At 52.9% G+C, this 23,081-nt stretch overlaps 1 protein-coding gene across 30 annotated transcripts; it reads left to right on the forward strand.

Moving 5' to 3' along the window:
* Positions 1-59: 59 nt before the first annotated feature.
* On the forward strand, positions 60-22,958 carry CCDC61 (coiled-coil domain containing 61). 30 transcript variants are annotated; one of them, XM_070223063.1, is made up of 15 exons: positions 126-155; positions 3,117-3,151; positions 7,164-7,437; positions 7,570-7,652; positions 11,016-11,173; positions 12,240-12,401; positions 19,870-20,080; positions 20,169-20,251; positions 20,879-21,048; positions 21,157-21,232; positions 21,550-21,689; positions 21,768-21,846; positions 22,006-22,060; positions 22,458-22,533; positions 22,661-22,958. In XM_070223063.1, the coding sequence occupies exons 4-15, from the start codon at positions 7,629-7,631 to the stop codon at positions 22,756-22,758; spliced, it is 1,332 nt and encodes a 443-aa protein (XP_070079164.1). In that variant the 5' UTR covers positions 126-155; positions 3,117-3,151; positions 7,164-7,437; positions 7,570-7,628; the 3' UTR covers positions 22,759-22,958. The 30 variants fall into 30 exon arrangements, 21 of the variants coding, with proteins under 21 accessions (XP_070079151.1, XP_023505714.2, XP_023505717.2 ...); XM_070223058.1 differs by having other exon boundaries at positions 132-155; positions 7,164-7,322; XR_011421913.1 differs by lacking the exon at positions 3,117-3,151 and having other exon boundaries at positions 60-132; positions 7,164-7,322; positions 21,437-21,689; positions 22,455-22,533.
* Positions 22,959-23,081: the final 123 nt, after the last annotated feature.

Genomic DNA, 23,081 nt, shown 5'->3' on the forward strand with positions numbered 1-23,081 from the left:
CGTCTGTTTTGACGAATGGGAACTTGGCTGCGTCTGAGCCAGAGCCAATCAGAAGCCGGAAGGCCGGATCCTGGGGCGGGGCCGGAGCTTCGGCGGTTGAACCGCTCGCTAGGAGGGGTGTCGGAGAAGAAGGTGAGAGGCGGCGAGAGCGGCGGGTGCGCGGGCACGGGCGGCTTGCCGGGGGGAGGGGGTGCCCTGGGGGAGAGGGTGACCCGGCGGTGTGGGCGTCGGTGGGGGGGCGCCCTTTAACACTGGTGGGGGCTCTAATGAGGGGTTTGAGGCCGAGCGCAGTGTGAGTCGGAGGGATTTTGGATTTCGCGGGGGGTGTCTTTAAGGGGGAAAGCTGGAGACGGCAGGTGGTGGAATTTAGAAATGCCCTTGTTATACAGCCTTACGGTTTCCTGGGGGGTTTTAGGACAGAGGGTTGTTAGAGCGCGGTGTGGAGGGGTAGAGGTCCCCGCGGTGAGTGATCGGCTTTGATTTGGGGGGAGGGCGTATGAAGAAGCATCATTGAGGAGGGAGGGAGGGGGACCTCCAGGGGTGAGGTGTGATGGCGTAGCGTTGACTGTGCCAGGCACCTGCCAAGCGTGTTATGTGGATTAACTCTGGAACTCCCTAGCAACCGTATCGTGGTTAAGAGCGCGGGCTCTGGCATTGGGTTGCCCGCGTTTGAATGTTGGCTTTGCCCCTGGGCCTGCCGTCCAGCATCACGGTGGCTTTGGCTGTCAGAGTCGTTTACCCCTCTGTGCCTCAGCTTCATCTCCGGTAGAATGACCTGGGCTCTCCTCTGACCGCTCACCGAGTGGCCTCCCCCTCTCTTGGCTTCGATGGTCTTTTACATAGCGATCTTTCCAGTCGGGATCTCTCCGCTGAACTCCAGAGCCATGTATCCAGTGGCCGTCTCTTCTCCACTTGAAAGTCCAACTGCTATCTGGACTTTTAACACTTGTCCCAAACCCAACTTGTGGTTCCCCGCCTTCAACCTCCAAACCCAGTTGATGGCAGTTCCCTTCTTCGAGGTGCTCAGGACAGAAACCCTGGAGTTGTCCTTGACTCGTGCTTTTTCTCTCACCTGTATAGCAAATCTCATTGGCTTGCCTTTCAAAACACACCCGGAATCCAACCGGGTCTCACCGCCTCCCTTGCTTACCGTCTGATCCAAGCCATCACCTGCTCTTACCTGGTCTGTTGCGGTGGCCTCCTCATGGGCTCCCTGCCTCTGCCCTTGACCCCACAGTCAGGGACATCCTGTGAAAACAAAAGTCAGATATGTTTCTCCCCTGTTCCAGTCCTCCCTTGACTCCCACCATCCCCCCTTTGCTCACTCTGCTTCAGCACCCTGGGCTCCTGCTGTCCCTCAGATGTAGCAAATACATTGCCACCTCAGGGCCTTTGTACTTGCTGTTCCCTCTGTCTGGATCACGTTGCTCCCAGATGTCTACAGGGCTTCTTCCTCACCTCCTTCAGGTCTCTGTTCAGATGGCACCTCTGCAGACAGGCCCTCGCTGACCATCCAAACTAAAATACTTCGTGTCACTCCCTGGCCCTTCACCCCCTCGTTTTATTTTTTCTTCGTAACACTTACCACTAGGTGACATGTATTAGTGTTTGTTTATATCCACTCAGTTTCTTAGACACCCCCCACCCCCAGAGTGTTGGCTCCACATGGATAGAACTCAGCACCTAGAAGTGCACATAGGTGCTTACATGGTGTTACTTGTCATATACCACCCTTACTACCATTTCTTGGGGGTCTCCCTGTGGTATAGGGCAGGGTTGTTGAGCTGCGAGAGTCTTGGGTTGGGTGGTGGGGTCTAGATGGGGTAATAAACTGGGCAGATTGTGGTGCCTAAGGACGGAAGATCTCGGCTTTAGTTAGTGCTGGCGGGGGTTGGGGGGTGGGGAGGTGGGGGGGGTAAGTAGGGGTGGGAAATGCAGATTCCTAGGCCTACGCCCCGAGATTCCCCTTCTGTAGGTTTGGAACCATGCCCAGGATCCTGCGTTTTCATCAAGCATCTGTGGTGATGCTGAAGGTCTGCGACCCTCACTTCTTTTTTTTTTTTTGCCGAGGAAGATTTGCCCTGAGCTAACATCTGTGCCAGTCCTCATCCACTTTGTGTGTGGGTGCGACCCTCACTTTGAGAGACAGGCTGTTTCAGGGCTGGGGCTGGAGCTCTCATCATTAAACTCCTCCTTTTTGTCCAGCCCTCTGCTGGGCATTGCTGGGGACTCTGTGGTGTGGAGACAGCCCCTCACCCAGCCTGGGAGTCAGGGAGGGCTTCCTGCACGAGGGGACCTTGGAGCTGAGACCTGGAGGATGACAAGGAGTGCGCTGAGGGGAGAAGACCTTGGCTGTATCTCTGGTGCCTAGAACCCCGTTTCATGGTGTCGCGCGTTAATTCACAAGCAGCCCCTGATCGGTGCCAGGGCCAGGATGCTGAAGATACAGGAATGATCACAATGGCTCTGCCCTCACGGGCTCCTGGTGTGTCAACTAATCCTCAGCCGGTTGCACAGATGGTAACAGCTGAGCGAGTGCCAGGCACTGTTGAAACACCTTTATGTATTAACTAATTTAACCCCTACAACGATCCTGTGAGGTGGGAGCTCTTATCATCCCCACTTTAGTGATGGGGAAGGGCCCCGAGAGGGTAAGTGCCTTGCCTGGGGTCGCATTGTGGTGAGTGGTAGGGCTGGGATCTGAACCCAGGAGTGCCCAGCCTGCCGTGTGTGCCCTGTTTAAGGTGTGAGGCCCGTTTAGATTAGTGTTGAGAGGGAAAGGAGCACAGAGTTATGAGAGGAAACGCAAGGCGGTCAGGGAAGGGCAGCTGGGTAATGAGTAGGGGGACAAACGTGCCAGTCCCTCACTGCGGGATCCTAGGCAAACCTCAGTTTCCTTCTGTAAAATGGGGGATGATACGGCCCCGACCAGAGAGCAGAATTAAGGGTGAGTCACTGGTTATAGCTGTGCATTGTCCCTGTCTAAGGCAGAAAGCACTTGAGGGACAGTGAGGGAGGGGGTTTGGATACCCTGGGGAGGGGGCGGGCTGCCGTGTGCACTGTGGAGGTCCGGATTGTGGGGTGTCCTAAAGGGCTTTTGTGTCTGTGCATTCCAGGGGCACACTGCGGAAGGCTCCGGTCTGTGTTCTGGGTGAGTGCAGGGCCAAGGAGGAGGGGTTCTGTCCAGCTCAAATTCACCCACATGGTGGGGAGGTGAGCTCAGAATGGGGGCCAGGAGGGGTCCCTCAGGCCAGGCATGTGTGTGTATGTGAAGGGGGGGTACGCTGCACTGGGGAGTCCAGCTGGGTCATGGCTGGGCTGGCATATGTGGTGGGGGGGCAGGGGCGCTGCAGAGAGGGGAAAACAACCGTCAGGGGTGGGGGGCTCCTGGGGTGGTGATTTATCCATGTCTGCTGTGGGAGATGGTGATGCGGATTTGTTTTTGGGGAGCCCACCGTGGAGGACCTCAGCTCCGGCTCTGGGGTGAAGGCTGTGAAACCTGAAATATCCCAGGAGTGCAATTTGGGAGGAAGAACCGGGGACAGTGACGGAACGCTGGAAATGGAGAGAGGGTCACCTTAGTGAAAGATGAGAGGGCTGGGGGCTGGATACTTGAGTGTGCGTGTGCTGAAGCCGTGATGTCATGAGGCCCGAGAACCAGGGTCAGCTGCGTGGGCCAGAGTGGGGCGCTGGGGTGTCCGCGCAGAGCGCGCCCCTTTGAGGTGGTGATGTCATGGGTTGGCGAGGGCGGGGCATTGAAGGCAAGGCTGGGACGCGGGATCAAGGAGAAGAAGAGCTGGGAGAGACTAGGGACTGGAACGGAAATAGCGACCAGGATGGGCCACTGGTCACAGAGCAAGGATGGAGGATGCAGGCAGGGGGATAGAGTCGGTGGGGGGTGGGGGCGGAGGGAGGGGCTTGGGCTTGGGGACTCCCAGAATGGGGGCGGGTGTTGAGGGAAGGCTCTCCTCAGGGAAGAGAGGTGGAAAATGTGTGTGGGGGAGAGGGCGTTTACATAGAATTTAGGAGGGAACAGAATCCAGGTGAAATAGACAGGCGATGGAATACAGCTGAAAATGGGGTGTGTGTGGAGTAGCATCTTGGGCGAATATGCAGTCAGAATCCAGGCGGATAATGGGGAGGGAGCAAAATTCAGGTGGAATATTGGGGGAACCCCAGAAGAACATGGGGGCTGGCGTAGGGAGAGGGGGAGTGTGCTCCCCACCCCCAATCTGGGAGAGCCGGATGGAAATAAGTGACTTGGGGAGGGGAGTGGAGGAGGGGCTGGTTTGAGAACTAGCATGACCGAGGCGGGGCTGGAATATGGAGGGAGGGAGGTGCTGCAGAGGGGAGGGGAAGGGGAGCCCAGAATCTCGAGGCCATGCGGGGAGTGAGTGATGGGGAGCTGGGGTCAGGGAGGGAGGGTCAGGCTGGCAGGAGTGTGGAATTTATTCCGTTAGTAGTTGTTGAGCGCTCACGACCTGCTTAGAGGAGGGAATGGGAAGGGGAGGAGACAGGGAGCGGCCAAAGTTTGTGGAGGTGAGGGAGGTACGTGTGTAAGGGGAGGGTTGAATTCGGGGAGAATATTCAGGGTCTTAATATGTGGGGTTTCGGGTGGAGGCTAATAAACATCAGGGCAGTTGGATGCGGCTGCTATTCTGGGGTGAGAAAGAGGGGTTTAGGTGGGGGACTGCGGCGGGCCCGTCTGTCTCCTCCCGGGAGTTGGGTACCACGCGTGAAGCGGAGGAGCGTATCCTCAGGTGTTCCGCTGCTGCTTCCTGTGCCTTGGTGACCGGCACGGCGCGACCGCTGATTGGCTCACGCGCCTAAGGCGTGGCCTGTGGGCGGGGTCTAGGAACCCAGTGGGGCGGGGCCAGTGCTGCCTGGGACCCACGTTGGGGGGGAGTGGTTTGTCTGGAGAGCTGCTTGTCTGCCCATAGGTCAGGGATTATGAACCTCGACCTCTGAACTTTAGAGAAGGAAAGCTCGATTGCGAGAGTATGAATTTTCTGGAGGAAGATGTCTCCACATTTCATTAGCCCCTCCAAAGCACCAAAGACCCTTCCCCCCAATAATGTTAAGAGCTTGGGTCAGGAGACAGAGCGGTGCCTGTCAGGACGTTTGAGGCTCAGGCGCCTATCCTTGGGCCTTTGAGTAAGGGATCTGTGGGTGGGCCTGGGGGTGGTATCTGGGAGCCCCTGAAATTACTTGCAAAAGGTTATGGGCCTATTCCTCTATTTGGGGAGACTTCAGAGATCTTAGATTCTCAAGCGCTCAAGGGCTCTAAAAAGGTAACAATCACTGACCTAGAGTTTCAGGGCTCGTCTTTTTCTGCCTCGCAATATTATATTTTCCAGTATCAGACTTTAGCCAGCCCTGGGGGTCTAGTGGTTAAGATTTGAGGCTCTCACTGCCGCAGCCCGGGGTCGGTTCCGGTCAGGGACCCACACCCCGTGCCTGTTGGTCGTCACACTGTGGGGGCTGCGTGTTGCTGGGATGCTGAAAGCTAGCTGGGATTGCAGATGCCAGCAGGGTCCCCCATGGCGGACAGGTTTCAGTGGAGCTTCCAGACTAAGACAGACTAGGAAGAAGGATCTGGCCACTGACTTCCGAAAAAACTGGCCATGAAAACCCTATAAATAGAAGCAGAGCATGTCTGATAGAGCGCTGGAAGGGGAGAGGATGGCACAGAAAGGCCAAGCAGGGCTCCACTCTGCTGTCCACAGGGTGGGTCGCTAGGAGTAGAAATCAACTTGATGTCACTAACAACGACAAATCAGACTTTAGGAAGGACTTCCTGGGGAAAGTGAGCAGACTAAAAGAGATGATGGAGAGAGAAGGAGACCAAGCATTGGAGGGGTCCCCATGATCTGGGTTGGGTGCAGCCCTGGGTGGCCCTGTCTTTGGAGCAGCTCTGGGGCTCTGGAGAGGGCCCTTTTTCTTGCTGAGCCTCAATTTTCCCCATCTGTGCACTGGGGCAGCGAATGGGCTTGTCTTATCTCTGTAGCCCCTTTCAAGCTCAGAAACAACAACAAGGTAATAATAATAGGGATGATGACGCCAGTATGTGTGGAGTGCTTGCGGTGTGTTAGGATAGTCACCTTCTGCCTCCCTCCCTCCAGGCCTCTGCTGGGAGAAGCCTTCCCGGCCACCTTGGCTAAAAGGGCAACCCCCACCCCAGCACCCCCTTTCCCCACTGCTTGACATTTTTCTACCTCTGCCTGTTGCCACCCTCTCGAGCATGGGGACATAGTCTGGTTTCTCATCATATCCCCAGCACCCAGGATGGCACATGCTTTAAAGATGAAGAATCTGGTTCCAAGAGAGGTTTATGACTTGCCCGTGTGTGCGCACATAGCTGAACGTGGATTTGAGCCACGCAGCCTGGGGCTCCCATTCTGAACCATCCCCGGGATCCAGGCGAGGGCGGAGGCCTGGCCCTCTCCTCCGGCTCCTGCTGGAACCAACAGTGTGTAGTCCTGTATTGGCTATGAGAAGGTACTTAGGCTGACGACAGAACTAATTAATAAAATCAATTAGGAATTTGGTGTGAATGCTTTCAGGGTGTCATTGATAATGGAGAGCACTGGCCGTTCTCTTGACTTGGACCGCTTTCCCTAGACAGCCATGTGCCTCGCTCTCTGACCTCCTTCCATTCTCTGCCCAAATGTCAGCTCCTCAGGGAGGCCCGCCCTGATCCTCTGTTTGAAATCTGTGCCCCACCTGACCTCAATCCTCTCTGTCCTCCTTTCCAGCTAGATTTTTCTCCACAAACATTTGCTGAATGAATGAATGAATGAATAATAAATATGTAGTGAGTGTAAGGACTCATCAATTAATAATCGATAGTATGAATCATGATTCTCTTGTTGGAAATCATATTTTCTTTTAGCCAGCATGTATTGGGCATAGCACTGTGCAGGGCACACTTTTAAGTGTTTTTATGTATATTGTCCGATTTAATCCGTATGACAACTCTATGAGGTAGGTGCCATTGTTATATCCATTTTCCAGATGAGGAAACTGAGGCCCAGAGAAGTGAAGTCTCTTTCCTAAAGTGCCACAGCTGGTAAATGGTGGAGCCAGGATATGAATTCTGGCCTTCCAGCTCCTGAGCCTGGGCTCTCAGCCCCTCTGCGTCTCTGTCTCCTCCCCTTCTCCAGTGACACTGGCCATGGACCAGCCAGCCGGCCTGCAGGTGGACTACGTCTTCCGGGGCGTGGAGCACGCCGTGCGGGTGGTGGTATCTGGACAGGTGCTGGAGCTGGAGGTGGAGGACCGCATGACAGCCGACCAGTGGCGGGGCGAGTTCGATGCCAGCTGTGAGTGTGCCTGCCTGGGTGGGCTGGCCTGTCCTCCCCCCGGATCAGCTTCTCCCAGAAGATGAGGCCAGCCAGGATCCTGCCACCTGCCTCTTCTACCTGACCAGAAACTAAGGTGGGGAGGGGGTGTAGGGCTCGTTCCTCTGGCCAGAGGCCCCAGAGTTGGGGAAAGCTGGAGAGCTTGGATGCATTGCTCTTGGGCTGAGCAGGTGGTCAGACCTCAGGAAGGACTTTTCTCCCTACCCAGTCATCGAAGATTTGACTCACAAGACAGGGAACTTCAAACAGTTCAACATCTTCTGTAACATGCTGGAGTCGGCCCTCACTCAGGTAGGGGCCAGGGTTGGGGGCTGGAGGAGGTTTCTGTCCCCTGGACCCCTGGGGGGGTAGAGGCCCATCTGATGTATACAAGACCCTAGACCTTCTCTTTCATTGAAGGGACAGGGCTGTCTTTCTGTCCTCTTTTTCCCCAAATGTAAATGACTTATTCTAATAATAGTTATTCTCACTTAGAAAATTCAAGTCATAGAGAAATGTGAAGAAGAAAGTAAAAATCACTCCACTCTTAATACTCAGTCCTGTTCATGTTTTCTTACTATTTTGGTGACAATCACTCCAGCCATTTCTCCATTTCTCTGTGCATTTGTGAGTATGTGTGTGTGCGTGTATTTGCAGATCTATAATTTTATATAGTTGATAGATCTCCCAAAGGCCTCCGTAACCTGCTTTTAAAAGATGCAGCAATATTTCATAAACATTTTGTCGCATCAGTGAATATAGCGAATCGTTCATTTCGTTTCCTGAGCATCTGCAGTCTGCCAGGCACTGTTGTTGGCGCTGGGGATGCAGCAGGGGACAAAAGAGACAAAATTCCTGACTTCATGAAGCGGACATTCTAGTGGGAGAGACAGACAGCTGAACAAACACATAAGGTCAAGCAGTTAAAAGTATTAATAGGAAAAAAAAAACCAGTTTGGAACTTAGAATGACAGGGATGCTGTTTAGACATCATTTTGAAGCTAGGAACTACATTATTTTTCTGATTACAGATAAACTATGCACTCACAAAATTGTGATAATAGCAATGTGTGACTTAGAAAGTGAGAGTCCTGGGGCCGGCCTGGTGGTGGGGTGGTTAAGTTTGTGTGCCCTGCTTTGGTGGCCTGGGGTGCGCCAGTTCAGATCCTGGGCACAGACCTACACACCGCTCATCAAGTCGTGTTGGGGTGGCGTCCCACATAGAAGAACTAGAAGGACTTACAACTAGGATATACAACTATGTACCGGGGCTTTGGGGAGAAAAAAAATGTGAGAGTCCCTCACGATCCCCTTTGTGTCCCCTACCCCAGACTGTTAACATTTCAGTATCTATCAGCAGAATGGCATAAAGGCCAAGAGCACGGACTCTGAATTCAGACTTACCACTGCCACTTACTAACTAAGAGCCTGGACCAGTTACTTCCCTTCCAGGCCTTAGTTTCCCAATCTGTAACGTGGGGACGATTGTAGTCCTTGTTTCATAGTGTTGTGAAGATTAAATAAGTTATACATAAAAAGCTTAGAATAGTGCCCAGCTCATAGTATGTGCTGTACGGTATTGTCTGTTTTTATTGTCATTATCAACTTTTGAGTTTGTCGTCCTTGTTAGTGGTTGCTTACTATTCCATCGTACCCATGCATCATGGTTTATCTGACCCAGAGATTCTCAAACTTTTTGGTCTCATGCCCCCTTTATACTCTTCAAAATTATTGAGGACACCACAGAGCTTTGTTGATGCAGATTATAGCTGTCAATATTGGTTTGCCATGTTAGAACTTAAAACTGAGAAAAATTTAAAGCTAGGAATTCATTTGAAAATAATGATAATAAATCTGTTCTATGTTAACCTAAATCACATTTTAATAAAAAGTAAATTTTCTAAAACAAAAAAAATCAGGAAGAAATGTAGCATTGTTTTACCTTTTTGCAAATCTCTTTAATGTCTAGCTTAGCAGGAAACTTCTGGATTCTCTCTGTGCTTCTGCATTCTGTCTGTTGTGATAGGTTTTGGTTGAAGTAGATGCAGAAAAATGTGCCTCACACAGAAAAAGGAAAAGGAAAGGGGAATCCTTTCATAGCTTTTTCCGATAATCATGCATATCTGTCTTTGCTAACGCACTAAAACTGGACAGGTGGTCGTTTCTTAAAGGTTTGTTGCACTGTGGAATCTGAAACCATATCGGTGAACTTTTTGCGTTCTGTGACGTTAAAATCTGTTGAGGTGACTTGCAGTTTGCTTGGGTCTTTTGCCCATTTTGTAACGTCACGGGTCGCTCATTTGGGAACTAATGTTCACTCAACTGTGGAGCTCTTCCCAATGTTGACACACCTCATTGTACGGTATCGGGAAGTCACGTCTGTTCGTATCCTCACTCATCTCCCCGGGCAAGTCTTTCGGCTTTGAGAAGCTGTCACTCAGGCGCACGGTGGCGGGGAAAGGCTGTCCAAAACTCTCATTTTCGCTTTGAAGTTTGAATTTTATCATTGGCAACAAATACGGCTAGCTGTTTTTCTTGAAGTGACAGACTCACTTTGTTCATTTTTGAGAAAATGCCTGCCAAACTTATGAGTTTGAATACCCATGGTTTTGTCTGTCAGTCGTTCTTTTGAGTCAAAATAGCTTTCCCTGAATAAGTGGCTGGTTTAGCTCGAAACCCGATGGCACAAGAGTTTTTCCTAGGATGACCGTCATGCTCTGGTTTGCTGTGGGAGGCGCCCTTCCCATTTTGTCACACACAAGAGTAAAAGGCTGTGGACTCAAGGGTCGAGATTCAATAAAAGTAATAATTTTTACAGCTTCATCAGGCCCATTCCTACGCTTCATTTCCTCTGGTTGATTGATTTGTTTGTATGTTTGTTTTTCCCTCCCTCCCGGCCACCCACTGACACTGCGTGGTGATGGAGAATACAACGACTGCTTGTACATTTAATGCCACTGGCTTGATTTCTACTAATGGGCACCAGCAGTTTTACTCACCCTTACTGTTGCACGATCAGTGCAAATGTCAACATAGCAAAAAAGGCAAATGGCATCTTAGTATTACTATGCAAATTTTTTTTAATATTCAGTGAGTTTTTGTTTTTGTTCTTTTTTTTTTTTTTTGGTGAGGAAGATTGGCCCTGAGCTAACTTCTGTTGCCAATCTTCCTCTTTTTTTTTTTTTTAATCCTCAAAGCCCCAGTACATAGTTGCATATCCTAGTTGCAAGTCCTTCTGGTTCTTCTATGTGGGACACTGCCACAGCCTGGCTTGATGAGCAGTGCTAGGTCTGTGCCCAGAATCTGAACTGGCAAACCCCGGGCTGCCAAAGCAGAGTGCACAAACCTGACCACTTGGCCACGGGGCTGGCCCCCTATGCAAATTGTTTTGACCTTATGGACTCCCTGAAAGGGCCCCAGGGGCCCCCAGGAGTCTGCAGATAACACTTGGAGAGCCACAGCACTGAGCTGCCCCCGTGGTTGAGCTTTTAGGTTCTTTCTGGTTTCTCCCTATGATGACGTCCTGTGCTGGCACCTGGGACAGGGCCATCCCGACCATGGGCCTCAGTGTAGGGAGGCCTAACTAGCCCAGAGGATGGCGAGTGGTGGCCCAGGTGTGTGGCGTGTGTGCTCTGGGTATGGCACGAGGCAGCTCCTCCTCCCCTCTCCCGACAGAGCAGTGAGTCGGTCACCCTGGACTTGCTCACCTACACGGACCTGGAGTCCCTGAGGAACCGCAAGATGGGGGGCCGCCCAGGTGCCCAGGCCTCGAGGTCGGCTCAGCTCAACTCCAAACGCTACCTGATCCTCATCTACTCCGTGGAGTTTGACAGGTGGGGCCAGGGGCTGGCTCCGGGCCGGGCTGGCGGGCCGGTGGGAGAGGATGGGCGAGGCCTCGGGAGCCGCTGGTGCCCGGGGCACGGTGGGGAGGTTGCTTAAGCCTTGCCTTTGGCATCTTCAGTGTTGATGTTTGTATCGTGTTTGGCCACCGAGTAGCAGAATAGCCATCACCAGTACCTTAAACAAGATGTCTATGTAGGTGGCTGTCACTCAACAGTTTCATTAGGGACTCAGGCTCCTTCTGTTTTTTTTCTTTTGTCATCCTTAATTTGTTGGCTTTTTGACCTCATCCTTAGCTCTTCATGGGCACATAATGGCTTCCGGAACCTTCCGGCATTGCACCTGTATCAAAGTAAGAGGAAGAGGAACAGGGCTGTGCTTGCTATTTGCATCTACTGTTTTTATCAGGAAAAAAAGTGTTCCCAGAAGACTCCCAACAGATGTCCTACAATATTTGCCCAGAAATGCTCACATGTCCTTTCCCACAATATTTGGTCAGAAGTGGTCACATGCAAGGGAAGCCGGGAAAATGAATATCTGGCTTTCTAGCCTTGACAGTGGGAGGCAGCAAGGGAGGTGGGAGTTGGGAATGGCTGTTGGATAGCCGGGCACAGTGTCTGCCCCGCTTGCTAATAGCTCCTGGATTTTCTAGTGGCAAGTTATCGATCTCTGAATAGCATCTGATGGGACAGTTAATCGAGGAGTCCTGCCTCCCCCAGCCAAGGGGTGACCCTGACCCTGGTCTAGAGTCTCCCTCTGTGGAATCTGAACTAGGCTGTGCTTGGCTGCAAGTCGCATGACGGCAGCGTCCACTCCACCAGCAGTGTGTGACAAGGAAGTTCCCCCAGGGCCATCCATCCCAGTGGTCCCTAAATTGCTACTGAAGAGGGTCTTGGGGGGGCTGATGGGTGCACGGCGTATGGGGCCCCGGGTGGGGCTTGAAGCTGCGGGTGTGAGCTTCCTGGAATTGAGCATTCTCTGAGGCTCTCAGGGTCTGACGGCTGCCCTCGGCATGGTTCTCGGCCTCTGAGATGCCACGGTTCTAATCCTCCTTCTCAGGATTCACTACCCGCTGCCCCTCCCGTACCAGGGCAAGCCGGACCCCGTGGTCCTGCAGCGCGTCATCCGCTCGCTGAAGGAGGAGCTGGGCCGCCTTCGAGGCCTGGATGGCCAGGACGCTCGGGACACCCGGGAGACGGAGCTCTGGCACCTGCGGGAGCAGTGAGTCTGGGAGGGGCGGGGTGGGGGCTCTGGGGGTGCATCCTGTCACGCGCTGTGACGGCCCTGTCTCAGCCCTATAGGGAGGGTGGCCGTGTTCATTCACCCACTGTTAATTCTGAGCCCCTCCTCCATGCTTGCCTGGGGTGGGTGGTTCTGCGGACACGGTGGTGACCGAGACCGTCCTGGGCCTGCCCTCCTGGGCCTCCCAGTCCAGTGGGGGAGACAGAGCTGTCTGTAGGTAGCGAAGACTCAGAGTGGGCAGGGCGGGGGACCCTGCCTGGTAAGGGGGGCTGTTCCAGGCAAACGGAACATGTGCAAAGATGGGGTGGGAGTTAGGGCAATGTTCAGCGCCCCTTTTGTGCTAGCCCCCTCCTGCCCCCCGTGGTGGCCAGCCCAGGGGGCACGTAGATGTTGGTCACATCGCCGCTGGGTGTGTCATTGCAGACGGAGATGGGGTTATGCAGGAAAGGGAGCCTGTGCTGTGGGCTGCTGGGACAGGAACCTGCTGGGGTCTTGGGGTGGAGCAGGCGGAGGGGGTGGGGAAGGGTGTTCCGGGCAGAGAGAACGGCATGTGTAAAGGCCTTGTATGAGGCAGCATGTGGTGAGACGGGATGGAGAGAGTGAAGTGGGCAAAGCAGAGGCTCTTGGCCTGTTCACTGAGGTCTGCTGGGTGCAGAGGGTTGTGGGGAGCTGAACTGGGGCCTCCGGCTCGCCTGGAGGAAGCCCTGCCCACTGGGGAGGGCTAATACTATTTTTAGTAATAATAATACCACCAGTAGCTAATGTTTGTTGAGCATTTAACTGTGTGCCAGGGCCTCTGCTCTGTGCTGTAGGATTTAATTCCTTGAATCCTCACGAATTAGGCACCGCTATCATCCCCATTTTCCAGAGGAGGAAATGGAGGCCCAGAGAAGTTAGAGAGCTTGCCCTGGGTCACACAGGGAGCAATATGGCCAGGCTAGACCTTGAATCCGGTGGTTCCCCAGCCACTGTGCACTGCAGGACTGAGCGCTCAGTGCCGACAGAGAGGACCAGCCTTCTCCCGTCCCGGGAGTGGGAGGGAGCCCACGGCATTGGGGAACCCTGTGGGTCTTCCTGGAGGAGCTTGGCTGTGCTCCCCTGGCAGGCAGGATGACCTTCATCCTCAGGTCATTCTTCGGATCTGCCCTTGAGTCTTGAGAGAGAAAGAGTGTGTGTCTCCCCCAGGCTGGCCACAAGGTGGCGCCCTCTGCCCTGCAGCTGGCCAGTGGCTTCTCCCTTCTCCCAGTGTGGAGTTAGGGAGTTTGGGAAGACCCCAAGGTTCATTTGTTTATTCATCCAGCGTTTATCGAGTTCGCACTGTGCGCCAGGCACCCTGCCGGCACTAGTTAGTGTTTACTGAGCCCTCACGCAGTGCCAGAGATGGTCTGAGCGCTCTTCATGGACCCCTACCCGCTGAATGGTAGCTGTTATCCTCCCACTTCCTGGAGGTGTGAAGTGCGGCTCCCCGAGGTCACCCATCTGTGATAAGTGGAGGAGAATTGGACACAGTCAGCGCAGGTTCCTCCACAGTGACCAGACAGCTGGAGACGCGGCACGGAGTGAGGACAGAAAACAGACACAACGCTAAATGCCAGCTAGGAAGCTAGGAGGGAAGGTGCAGAGGGCCGGAGAGCAGAGAACAGAGGGACCCAGCCTAGTCTGGCTCAGGGTGATGTTTGAAGGATGAGTGGAGTCATTCCTGCCACAGAGGAGGAGGAGAGAGTGTTCTGGAAGGCGGGAATCACATTTGCAAAGAGGAGCTTGGCTGGAGCACTGTGGGAGAGGGAGCGGGGAGGAGAGGAGGGGAGGAGGGAAGTCAGCCGGAAGGGGCTGAATGGGAAGCTCCCTGGAGAGCGTGGGGGAGCCATAGACTAAAAAAAAAATTTTATTAGGAAAAATTCCAGACTCACAAAAGTGGACAATTCTAACGCGCTTGTACTTATGCGCCAGCTTCCATGGTCATCCACATTGTGTCCATCTTGTTTCGTCCACGCTCTCCACTCCCGAGAAGCAAATTGCAGACATCATTTCTTCTCTGTAAACACTTCAGTATATGTCTTTAACATATAAAGACGTTTAAAAAGAAACACAAGCTCTGTTATCACATCCAGCAAAATTAACAAAATTCCTTGATGTCATCTGATCCCCAGTGTGTGTGTGTTGACCCTTCTCTCATTATTTGGCAAATGTCTTTTTGGAATTGGCTTGTGTTGACTCAGAATCCACATATGGCCACACATTGCAGTTTATGGATGCGTTTCTCAAATCCCTTTTAATTGATTACAATCTCCCCCTTTTTTCGTGCTACTTACTTGTGGAAGAAGCCAGATTATTTGTCTGGTGGAGTTTCCCACCATCTGGATTTTGTTGATTTTCTTTCCATGGTTATTAAACCTATAGGCTAATCAGAGTCAGGTGTTTGGCGAGACACCGTCCTCGGTGGTGCTGTGTCCTTGCCTACTGTCCCGGGGCGTTGGGGCTGATGAGTTCCGATGTTGACAGCTGGATCCCTGTCTTATAAAGCGCCCAGCAGCCCAGCAGTGGTTCACCCTGGCTGCCCGTTAGAATCAGCCGGGAGCTTTGAAAAATCCCTGTGTTCCTGCTGCCCCCGAGACGGAGCACTTCCATCAGGCTCTCGGGGGTGACAGTGGACCTCTGCTGGGCTGCTGAAACTTTGTGACATTACAAGTCAGGCTTCTTCCTACTTGACTTTTATATCGCGAAAAGCCATACACACAAAATAAAGAGTATAAAATGCAGATGTACAGCTTTACAAGTTGTCATAAAGCCAGCATCCGTCTAACTACCAGGTTCAGAAATTGAAAGGCTTTTCCCAGGAGAGACACCTCCCCCCGCCTCGCCCCCAGGTCACCACTGTCCCAAATGCTCTGACTCTCACTCTCTTGCTTTCTTCCTGGTGTTGCTGCGAAACTATGCATCCTTAAACAATATGACTTAGTTTTCTCTGTTTGCCCTTTATATAAGTGAAATGATTATGTCCTGGATTTTTGCATCTGGATAATTTTGCCTAACATATTTAAGATTGATTTATGCTGTTTCATGTTGCTGTCATTCACTCATTTTCATTGCTGAATATTATCTCATTGAAGGAGTCTGCCACAGTTTAAGTAAACATCCCATGGAAATTGGTCATTTCCAATTTGGGTCTGTGACACCCACCTGCGTGCACACAGAGTACTTTGGACGTGCATCTCCGTGTAAATGAGCACGTGTCTCTGGGGAGACACCCAGGAGTGGAGTTGCTTTTCCTTAGGCCGTATGTATCTTTAAGCTACTAGATAATGCCAAACCCAGACTGCTTGTCAGAGTGCTTATAACGTTTTGTGGCATCTCTTGGTACTTGTAATTTGCATTTCCCTAATTACCGAGGGGTTGCATTTCCTCCTTTGTGATTGCCTATTCTCCTATCTTGTCTGTTTTGCTTGTGGTCCTCTTTTTCTCATTGATTTCCAAGAGTTCTTCATACATTCTGGGCCCTTTGTTAATTTTGTGTTTCAGAAAGCTCCTCCACCCTTATAGCTGGCCTTTTTGCTCTCATCCTAGTGCCTTTCAATAAACAGGTTCTTTATTTTTATGTAGATTAATTTATACATTTTTTCTTTACAGTGAGTAATTTTTATGTCTTGTCTTAGCAATCCCTTCCTCCCAGTGTCATGAAGACGTCCTCCTATATCATCCTGTACAGTTCTTTGTGTCTCGCTTTTCACTATATCTACCATCCACCTGGAATTGGTTTTTAGTGAGGTAGCTGTCCCTTCGTATTTTTTTCATATGGCTAGTCAGTCATCCCAATGCTGTTTATTGAAAAGAGCATCCTATCCCTCTTGTCACTTTTATCACACGTTTTGTTTATCTATAGTTGAGGTTCTGTGCTCTGCAGTCCCTGATTTGTTTATCCTTGTGCCGGCACCGCACTGTTATAATTACTGTAGCTTTATAATTAGTCTGATATTGGGCAGAACAAGTTCTCTTCCTTTCGTTGTTTCTTTTCAAGAATTTTTGGGTTATTCTTGCCAATGTGTATTTTCATATAAATTTTAGAATCAAGAGGTTTTTCAAGACAAACACATAAAACTGTTGGAACTTTTCTTGGTATCCCATTGACTCTACAGAACGATTCAGGGAGAGACATTTTCCTAGGGAGTATTCCAATCTGTAAACAGAGCATCTCTCTACATTTATTTAGGTCTTATTTAATGTCTCAATAATGTTGTTGCATCACACTTTTTGGTAGATTTTTGCCATCTTTGGATGCTTTTGTTAATGGTTTATTTACGTTAAATATAAACCATATTGATGTTTGTAGAATTGATATTGATTTTGTATCTAGTAACTTCAGTCAGCTTATTAGTTCTAATAATTTATCTGTAGATTCTTTTTGATTTTCAATGTCTATAATCATTTCATCTGCAAAGGACTGTTTTTTTAATTCCTTCTCAATCCTTAGCTTTCATTTGTTTTTCTTGCCGTGTTGCACTGGCTGAGACCTCCAATACAATGTTGAGAAGAAGCAGTGATAGGTGGCATCCTTGTCTTGTTCTTGACTGCAAAAAGTAAATTCACTGTTTTGCCAAAAATGTAGGTGTCTGTTTGTTTTTCAGATCTGTAATTGATGTTGATTTTCAGGCAAAGTAGGAACAGCTGTGTTAATATATAGTTTTAGCAGCTATTGATGATCAGTACTAGATAGATTTTTCATTAGGGGTTGGAAATGGGTAATGATCTAATTCTAGAATTCTTTTTGCTTTTGTTAGCTGGAATTCTTCAATAAAGAAAAGCATTCTTTCCTGGGGCTGGCCTGGTGGCGTAGTGGTTAAGTTTGCATGCTCTGCTTTGGCAGCTTGGGGTTCGTGGGTTTGGATCCCGGGTGCGGACCTACGCATTACTCATCAAGCCATGCTGTGGTGGCGTCCCACATATAAAATAGAGGAAGACTGGCACAGATGTTGCTCAGGGTGAATCTTCCTCAAGCAAAAATAGGAGGATTGGCAACAGATGTTAGCTCAGGGCCAATCTTCCTCACCAAAAGAAAGAAAGAAAGAAAGAAAAGCATTCTCTCATCAACTATTTGGTTCCTCTGAGGTACATTTCCTATGGTAAAGGCATGATCAATGCTTGATTTTTTTCCTTTATTTAACTTTTTTTCAGAATAATGAGTTGGTTCCCTCACTTCCTCCATGGAGATCAATGAGTTTGGTTTTGTTTTTAGTATGATGAACGCATGAATTTAAACTTAATTGATGTTATGTTGGTTTCCTATGGCTGCTGTGGCAAACTACCACGAACTTGGTGGCGTAAAACAACAGGAATTTATTCTCTTAAGTTTTGGAGGCCCGAAGTCTGAAGTCCCGTTCCCTGGGCTGAATGAAGGTGTCGTCTGGGCACTGCTCCCACAGAGGCTCTAGGGGAGAAGCCATTTCTTGCCTCTTTCAGCTTCTGGTTGCTTCCGTCATTCTTTGGCCGTGACCACATCATTCTAATCTCTGCCTCTGGGTCACATTGCCTTCTCCTCTTCTGTGTCTAGTCTTTCTCAGCCTCTGTTGTATAAGGACACTCATGATTATATTTAGGGCTCACTCTATCCAGAATAATCTCATCTCAAGGTCCGTAATTTAATCAAATCTATAGTCTTTTTTTTTTTTTGCCGTATAAGGTGATATTCGGAGGTTCTAGGGATCAGGACATGGATGTATTTTGGGAGGGTGTTACTCAGCCTACACAGGTGTGCTTTAGTCCGTTATCATTGCAGGTGTTCTTTCTGATGCTCATATTGTGTTATCTTCGGCCTCTAGGAACACCTTCGTGTTATCTCCTACATGTTGGTCCTTTTGAAATGACTCCAGTCATCTTTGATGACTTCCATGTTTTCTCGCATCTCAAGATGTCCCAGATGTTCTTGTGCCTTTCCAGCCTCAGAACTGGTATAATTAATTTTTCCAAGGAGCTCCAGTTTCTTTTAGTGGGAAATTGTATTTAGAGACCACAGTCTGGTCATTAGGGGTGCTCATTGCCATTAGGTTGACGTTGCTTTTAGGCCTTTTTGGGTGGAAAGAGCCAGGAAGTAGACACATTTTTAGAAAGAGAAAAATGATGTCTGTGCTTCTCTACCTCGTTGATTTGTATGTCTTTCTTCATGCTGAAAATCTTAGTTTCTAGTAATAATAGCATAATTATTATTTGCTTCCTCCTAATACCAAGATAACTGCTAATAATAAGAGTAGTGAATGAAGTTTAAGACTTATTTGCAGTTCGTTTTGTCCTTAGGCTCTGTCCTACTTGCTAAAATGAAGGCTTTTTTGTGACTTGATATAATACTCCAGTATGCCACCGAGTTTGACATACACTTAGATCTTTTTTATTTTATTTTTTTAAGATTTTTTTTAATTTTTTCCCCTTTTCTCCCCAAAGCCCCCCAGTACATAGTTGTATATTCTTCGTTGTGGGTCCTTCTTGTTGTGGCATGTGGGACGCTGCCTCAGCGTGGTTTGATGAGCAGTGCCATGTCCGGGCCCAGGATTTGAACCAACGAAACACTGGGCCGCCTGCAGCGGAGCGCGTGAACTTAACCACTCGGCCACAGGGGCAGCCCCTACACTTAGATCTTTTTGAGCCACTTTTAAAATTTTTAGGGATTGTTTTTATTAAAATTCATGTATGTAAACTATTTTTGTAGTTCCAAAGTCAAAACTGAAAAAGAGGGTACATTCAGAGGGGTCCAACTTGTCGCCCTGTTGCCACCTCTGTTCCTCCTTTCGTCATAGGTAACCTACTTTTTAAAGTTTTTGATTTATCCTTATATATTTTTGAAAATATGAACATGTATAACTTATAATTCCCCTCTTTTCTTTCACATAAAGAGACGTAATAAACATTGTTCTTCACTGTTTTTAAACGTACATCCTGGCCGTCATTTGGTGACAGGATATAGAGATCTTCATTCCTTTCTACAGTTTGGAAAGTCAACTATCTTTGTTGACACACATTTCGGTTGTTTCCACGCTTTTGCTATTACAGATGGTGCTGCAACGAATAGCCTTGTGTGTCGATCTTTTTCTCAAGGAAGGGTTTTGAGCACAGTAATGACCTGATCGGACGTGCATTTTAGAAGAAGTCCTCTGGGGAACGGGAGGCGGTGACACCTAGCTGGGAGGCCAGCGAGGCGGCGGGGGCCAGGAGCTCAGGGCTAGGCTTTCAGGGGTATAGAGAAGGACGGATGGATGACGTATTTTGAACTCACACGGCTGTGCCCTCCCTGTGGGATGGGTTGGGGTGATGTGGCCTCACGCGGAGGAGCTGGAGGACAGGGACCATGGGGGCAGCTGGGAGGGATGGGAAGGGGGAGGTGAAGCGGCGCGTGCCCAGCCCCGCGGAGGGGTGAGGATGATGGGATCGCCCCCCCAGCTCTGGCTCTCCCTCTTCCACCCAGGGTGTCGCGCTTGGCGTCCGAGAAGCGCGAGCTGGAGGCGCAGCTGGGCCGCTCCCGCGAGGAGGCGCTGGCCGGGCGCGCGGCGCGCCAGGAGGCCGAGAGCCTGCGCGCGCTCGTGCGCGGCCTGGAGCTGGAGCTGCGGCAGGAGCGCGGCCTCGGGCCCCGCGGGGCCGGCCGCCGCGGCCAGGAGTGCCGCCGCCTGGCCAAGGAGGTGAGGGGGCGGGCGGCGGCGGGGCGGCCGTGGGGGCGCAGGCCGCGGCCTCAGTGGGGACCTCTGCGCCCCTGTTCCATCCCCGCAGCTGGAGGAAGCGAAGGCGTCGGAGCGGAGCCTGCGCACGCGGCTGAAGACGCTCAGCAGCGAGCTGGCGCTGTACCGGAGGGGGTGAGGGCGGGGCGGGCGCGGGGCCTGGCAGGTGGGCGGGGCCGACTCCGGCGTGGGAGGCGCCCGGAGCGTGGAGGGGGCGGGTGGCCTGAGAGTGGGCGGGGATGGAGGGGTAGGAGGGGCATAAGGGGCTGAATGGGACAGAGGGACGTACTCTGGGTTCGGTGGGCGGGGCCGGTGGAGAGATGGCAGGGCTGGAGGCGGCCTCAGGAGGCTGGGCCTGCAGATGGGGACCCGAAAGGGGCGGGGCCTGAGCTTCTAGTGGAGTGAGAGGGCGGGGCCCGGGAGATGGGGATCTGGACCAGGTCCTCTGGCATTTATGGGGCTGGGTGGTGGAAAATTGGGAATGGTTTCCATGGCGCTGGGGGACACCTCAAGAAGGGTCCTGTGGACGGGGTGTGCTGGATGTAGGGAAGCGATAACGGGTTCTTCTAGGGGGCTCTGTGGGGCTCCGAGAGGGGTGGAGCCCGGGAGAAGGTGTCTATGAGGGTGGTGTGCAAGGGCGGGAACGGCTAGGAGATGATGGGGGGCTGGACCTGAAGGTTCGGAGACGGTTCGATCCGGGAAGGGGCTTGGGATGCGAGTGTCCTGGCCGGCGGGAAACCGACAGTGCGTCCTGGGCTGCAGGAGACGGACTCCGCCGGTGGGGCCGCCCGCGGCCCGGGAGGATCGGGCCTCGTCGTCCCGGGAGCGCTCCACGTCGCGTGGCCGCGGCGCCGCCCGCTCGTCCTCCCGAGAGAGCGGCCGCGGAGGCCGGGGTCGAGGCCGCCCTGCCCGCCCCTCGCCCTCGCCCACAGGTGTGTGCCGGGCGCCCGTGGGAGGGGGTGGAACGGACTAGAACGCGGAGGAGCCATCCCGTAACCCCGCCTCCTCTTCGCTCCACCCCCGCCCCGCCCCCGTCCTAGGTGGTCGCGTGCCCCGTTTCGACCCCACAGCCTTTGTGAAAGCCAAGGAGAAGAAGCAGAGAGAGATCAAGATGAAGTTAGCGCGCATTTCCCCTCTCCTGCCCATACCCCGCCCCTTTGCCTGGTCCCCTGACCTGTGCCCTCATCTATCCCGGTCTCCATCACCTGTCTCCATCACCTGTCGCCTGCTCCATCTCTCCCCTTCCCCTAGCGGCTCCCTCTTCTCACCTGACACCCCCCTGGCACGGTCTGTGACTCCGCATGCTTTCTCCCTACTTAGGCCACGTGACCTCAGGTGGGTCAGCGGCCTTGGCTGTGGTCCCCGGGGGCGCAGCGCCGCCCTTCCCCATATTGCTTGGGCGCACAGGCGGGCGTCTCCTTCCCGCTCCCCAGGCAGCAGCAGCGGAACCGACTGGGCAGCGGAGGAAGCGGGGACGGCCCGTCCATCTCCTGGTCTCGCCAGACTCGGGCCCCCGCCGCCGTGAGCGGCCGAGGGGACGCGGCCACCCGCTCGCGGAACCGCAGCTCCTCGGGTAACGGGGCGGAGCGCGGCCGGCGGGCGGGCGGGGCGGCGGGCGGGGCGGAGGCTGAGCGCGTCCTTCTCCCCCTAGTGGACAGTGTGCGCAGCCGCGGCTCGTCCGCCAGCTCCTGCAGCGAGTTGGAGGATTTCTCGGAATCGCTGCCTAGAGGGTAAAACTCGGGCTGGGGGCCGACCGCCTCCAGCGGGTGTCTGCGGAGACTGGAAACAGTCTTCTGCGGGGAAACTGGGTGCTGGAGCCTTGAAACGACGGAGGGCGGGGTGGGAGGGCCCAAAGACCCCCAATGGTCCCTGATTCCTCCCTCCCCCAGCGCTGGCCGCCGCGGGAAGCCGCCCAGCCCCACCACCTGGAGCGGGTCCAGCAGGGTGCGTGTCCTTCTCGGGCCCTGGAGGAGGTGGGGCGGCATGACACCACCGGAAGCCAGGTCGGGGGGATGCTGGGGGCAGAGGACGCTGGTCAGAGCACCTGCTCTGGCCTCGAATTGCCGGATCTCAAACCTGGCTCCCCATCCTGTCACGTCTGACTCACGGTAGTTACTTAGCTCTCCGTGCCTCGGTTTCTTTATCGGTGAAGTGGGCTTGGTTAGACTATTCACGTCAAGGGTTCTGGGGCAGATGCGAGGAGGTCATTTTGCACAGAGGAAGTGCCCCTTAGGTGTCAGCCTTCATTTTTTCTGAGGTCCTTAGGTTCAGAATTTCCGGTAGGATGTAGGGGGCAGGAATAGAGGGAGGGTGCCTCACCCCCTCGTGCCTCCCCCAGCAGCAGAAGGCCACGCCCCTGGAACGCGGCCGCCATCAGAGACGCCTGGCCCATTCGGGGGGCTGGGTCCCCATTAAAGGTGAGCCTGGGCCTCTTCCTCCCCCCCACCTGCCCCAGGGCTGGCTGGGATGGCGCCCAGGGCGCTGGTTGGCCGCGAGCTCCCGGGGCTGAGGCCCCTCCCAGCCCCATGCCCCCTGCTCACGCAGACTACAGCTCGGACCACCAGGCGGCCGACATGGCCGAGATAGACGCCCGCCTGAAGGCCTTGCAGGAATACATGAGCCGGCTGGACACGCGGTCGTGACCGGGTAGGGGAGCCGGCCTCTGCATCTCCATCCCCCGGGAGACGACGTGGGGGCGGGGCCTGCGTCCTTCCGGCCCCGCCCAGGCCCCGCCCGTCCGCTCCGGGTCTCAGACTGGAGGCCCTGACCCCGCCCCCTCCCCCTGCGTTGCCTGCTGGGGGGGAGGGGTAGGTGCATTTTGTAAATAAACTCTCCTTTGGGATCCCTCAGCTTATGACTAAGGGTGGCGGAGGAGAGGGAGGTGTGGGGAATGGGTGCGGGTGGCATTGGGACCTGTGTGTGTTTCTGGGCCCGTCTGTGCCTGGGAGGCAGCTTGGGGTTCAGG

This window comes from Equus caballus, chromosome 10 (genome assembly GCF_041296265.1).
Source record: "Equus caballus isolate H_3958 breed thoroughbred chromosome 10, TB-T2T, whole genome shotgun sequence".
In the NCBI taxonomy this organism is placed as follows: domain Eukaryota; kingdom Metazoa; phylum Chordata; class Mammalia; order Perissodactyla; family Equidae; genus Equus; species Equus caballus.